Source organism: Lactuca sativa, chromosome 1, assembly GCF_002870075.4.
Source record: "Lactuca sativa cultivar Salinas chromosome 1, Lsat_Salinas_v11, whole genome shotgun sequence".
Classification (NCBI taxonomy): Eukaryota; Viridiplantae; Streptophyta; class Magnoliopsida; order Asterales; family Asteraceae; genus Lactuca; species Lactuca sativa.
This window is the reverse complement of record NC_056623.2, coordinates 99,003,668-99,007,052: the sequence shown is the minus strand read 5'-3', so window position 1 is coordinate 99,007,052 and position 3,385 is coordinate 99,003,668. Positions and strand designations below refer to the sequence as shown.

Here is a 3,385-nt window from a genome sequence, read left to right as displayed (position 1 = left end):
TATTAGTATTTTTCTTTTGTTATATTTCTATATAATATAAATATAATATATTTTACGATAATATTAATCATAGTAATAGGGAAATACATAAATAGATCCTCTGTAATTAGTGTTTTTTAATAATTCTAGTTTATAATGATATTTAATATAAGTTGGTTTATTACGTAGCATAGGACTAATAAACCACCGCAATGCGCATTTATTTTTAAACTAAGTGTGAGACTCATGTATTATATGAGTTTATTTAAAAAAAAATAAATACAAAATTCTAAACATTTGAAAAGTATGAATTTATAAAAAAAATATTGAATTATAAAAATTAAAGTGTTTTTTTTTTCTCTTTTAAATTTAAACAAGTAATTTAGATAAATAAATAAAGAAAATTAATGAATCTTTAATTTGGTAATTTTGAAATTAGAAGTAAAGTTCATTAATGAAATTGATATGTATTTATTATTGAATATAAATACTATCTACAATTTAATAAAATGAAAAAACCATAAGTGACATGTGGAATAAAAATTAATTTAAAATAACCATAAAATTACATATGACAAAATAGATGAGAATGTGACATCTGACAAAAAGATCTTTATTTATTAGAGATGCAATTTATTCCTCTAGACTAGGTATTGCGGTAACTAGATATTGTTCGACTGAATACATAATCCATATCAGAGCATTCTACTCGATGAGAAATCATGTACAATAAAAAAAGTAGTTTATAATGATTTAAAAGAACGAATATAAATGATCATTGAGTTTTACTCGACGAAAAAAATCATTGTTAGTATTCGTTTGTTTAGTTAAATGAACAAAAAAATCATGTTTAGATTCGTTCATTTATTAAATAAACGAAACTAGACAATTCTTTTTCAAACAGTTTATGAACGTTTGTGTATACGTTTGGTTTGTTTATCATTAGATTTTTAGTGAATAATTATAAAATTAAAAATAAAAATGTTAAAGATATTTTAATTAAGATTTTATCATTTTATTATATAATACAAAGTATTTTATTTTAATAATAACTAGTCGTTTATTCGCGCTAAACGTCGGGCGCCAGAGTTTTTTTCGGAAGATAGTTTTAACGTGATGATTAGTTTCCTTTAGACATGAGTTATTCATTGGAGCCATTTGATAGACTATTTTGTGTCGAAAAGTTCACTTCAATAGATAGTTTCTTGCTAGGTGCATAGTCATACAATACGGCAGAAGTTGAGTATACATTTGGAATTTCATCTAATAGTTCATACTTGATTTTACAATATATAAATTACAACAATCTGCAATCATGTAGTTTTGTACATTTATAACATGTCCAATATATAAACAACACCAATCTGCAATCATGTTGCTTCATCTGTTAGCCCTGCATTAAACATCAAACGAGCATATAAGAAACTAATTTGAACAAATTGTAAAATAATTTCTTGATTGTACCTTGTTAAGCACATAAAACTTCTTTGTACACAACGTTTGATGTGTAGATTCCATCATTATTAAACGTTTTTTCCGACTTTACTAATACATTGGTATTGACACATAATATTCCTCTGGACAACGCCACATAAAGTTAGCAATGTGAGAATACTGATTCTGGTAGATAAACACCTACGTTTGGAATTGTTTGTCCTTGAACTTTATTGATTGTCATAAAGAAACTAATTTGAATTGGAAATTGCTTTCTCTTTAGTTTGAATGTGAACATCTCATCGTCAGACGGACATAGAGGGAGTCTTGGCAAAAACACTCTTTTTCCAACATGTTGGCCGACACCTATCTATGCATCAATGACATTTTGTTGGAAAGCTCGACATATCAATCCGATACCATTACATAACCCATTTGAGGGATCGATATTTCGCAAAAGTATTACTGGACACCCAATTTTTAACCGAAGATAATGAGGGGGTATACCACTAACATTTAGCGAGTTCAAATATTCCATCGGATATAAGTTATTTTTGTCATCTTCTGGTACATCAAAACTATAGTAAAATTTTTTCTCGCCAGAAAATCGTTCGATCAACTTATTATTAGTCTCATCAATACTTTCATTTTTAGTTGACAATATCGCCCTCGAAATGATAAATTTTGAATCGGCGCTGTTGGATTGCAAATAAGGAAATATTACATCAATCAGAACGTCTAATGAATTAGTTTTATCAGTGTATGGAATGGACATGTTATCAGGTATATAAATACAGTTCTCATCCAATGTTTCCTCCTTTCCATCATCGACTCATAATAAAAAATCAGAAAACCATGGGTCATTTACCGCTCTCATGTTGATATTTAATTGAAGCCTTTTAACTGAAGCCCATAGAGGTGACATTCGTAAGCTAGAGTCCACAATTTGTGCTCGAGTACCACGTCTAACGACCGACAACACTTGTCTAAAGTCACCTCCCATAACCATTATCTTTCCACCAAAAGGGAGCTTCCCATTTATGATGTCTTGCATTGTTTGATCAACTGCTTCTACCGCCTGCCTCTTAGCCATTGCTGCTTAATCCCATATGATTACCTTTTCCTCACGAAGTAGCTGAGCCTTCCCGCTTTGTTTTGTGATATTACACTCGAGTTATTATCAAGATTGAGGGGAACTCCAAATCGTGAATGAGGTTTTCTCCCTCCTGGCATGTTATTAGCGACAACACCTGACGTGGCTGTTGCAAGTTCAATAAGACCACGGGCATGAATATTGGACAACAAAGCTTTGTACAAAAAATTGGAGCCATCTATGAAGAACACACCTGGAATATTTTTATCCACATGCTTCATTATCTCATCATATGCAAACTTCTGGTCAGGATTGAGAGAGTCTCGTGCATGTAAGTCTTCATATTCCACATTTATAGAGTATTCTTCTTGCACCTCATGATAGCCTCTTGATTGTAAATTAATGTGTGCATAGACATTTGGAAGGTTGTAATCACTAGTTTTTTACTCATAGATTCTAGGAAGACTCTAATGTCGACGAGGACCATATTTTGCACTCACTCAGGACATCCATATTGTTTCCTATAATATTCAGAAAGAGAATCATAGTGGTCGACCCATAACTTGCGAACATTTTCTGGTTCACAAAAAATCAACATCGTTGCAAATAATATTCTAAGTGCGCTGGGAAATTGAAATAAGGAAGCCTCTTGTAACATCCCGAGTTCAGGAGTGCAAGTTCAGGGTTCAAAGTGAAAATGTGGATAGTCAAATCGGCGAGTCCATGGGTAGACTCGGCGAGTAGGGTCGCGATTCTGGTCGCGTGTTAAGTGGCCAACACGGCGAGTCGGTGGCTGGACTCGGCGAGTTGGTGCTGTGTTGAGAAAACCCTAATCCCAGGGGTTGAGCCCTATATAAAGAACATAATACCCTCTCCCCA

General features: G+C 32.3%; 1 protein-coding gene across 1 annotated transcript; it reads right to left on the bottom strand.

Moving 5' to 3' along the window:
- Positions 1 to 1,783: 1,783 nt before the first annotated feature.
- On the bottom strand, positions 1,784 to 2,506 carry LOC111899444 (uncharacterized). The gene is made up of 2 exons (XM_023895300.2): positions 2,282 to 2,506; positions 1,784 to 2,230 (listed from the first exon to the last, which is right to left on the bottom strand). The coding sequence occupies exons 1-2, from the start codon at positions 2,504 to 2,506 to the stop codon at positions 1,784 to 1,786; spliced, it is 672 nt and encodes a 223-aa protein (XP_023751068.2).
- Positions 2,507 to 3,385: the final 879 nt, after the last annotated feature.

Bases quoted from the DNA above. Each gene is read 5' to 3' on its own strand.
- LOC111899444 (XM_023895300.2), bottom strand. From the start codon at position 2,506: ATGGCTAAGAGGCAGGCGGTAGAAGCAGTTGATCAAACAATGCAAGAC. The intron at 2,231-2,281 runs GTAAATGACCCA...GATGATGGAAAG, and splicing joins TAAATATCAACATGAGAGCG to GAGGAAACATTGGATGAGAA.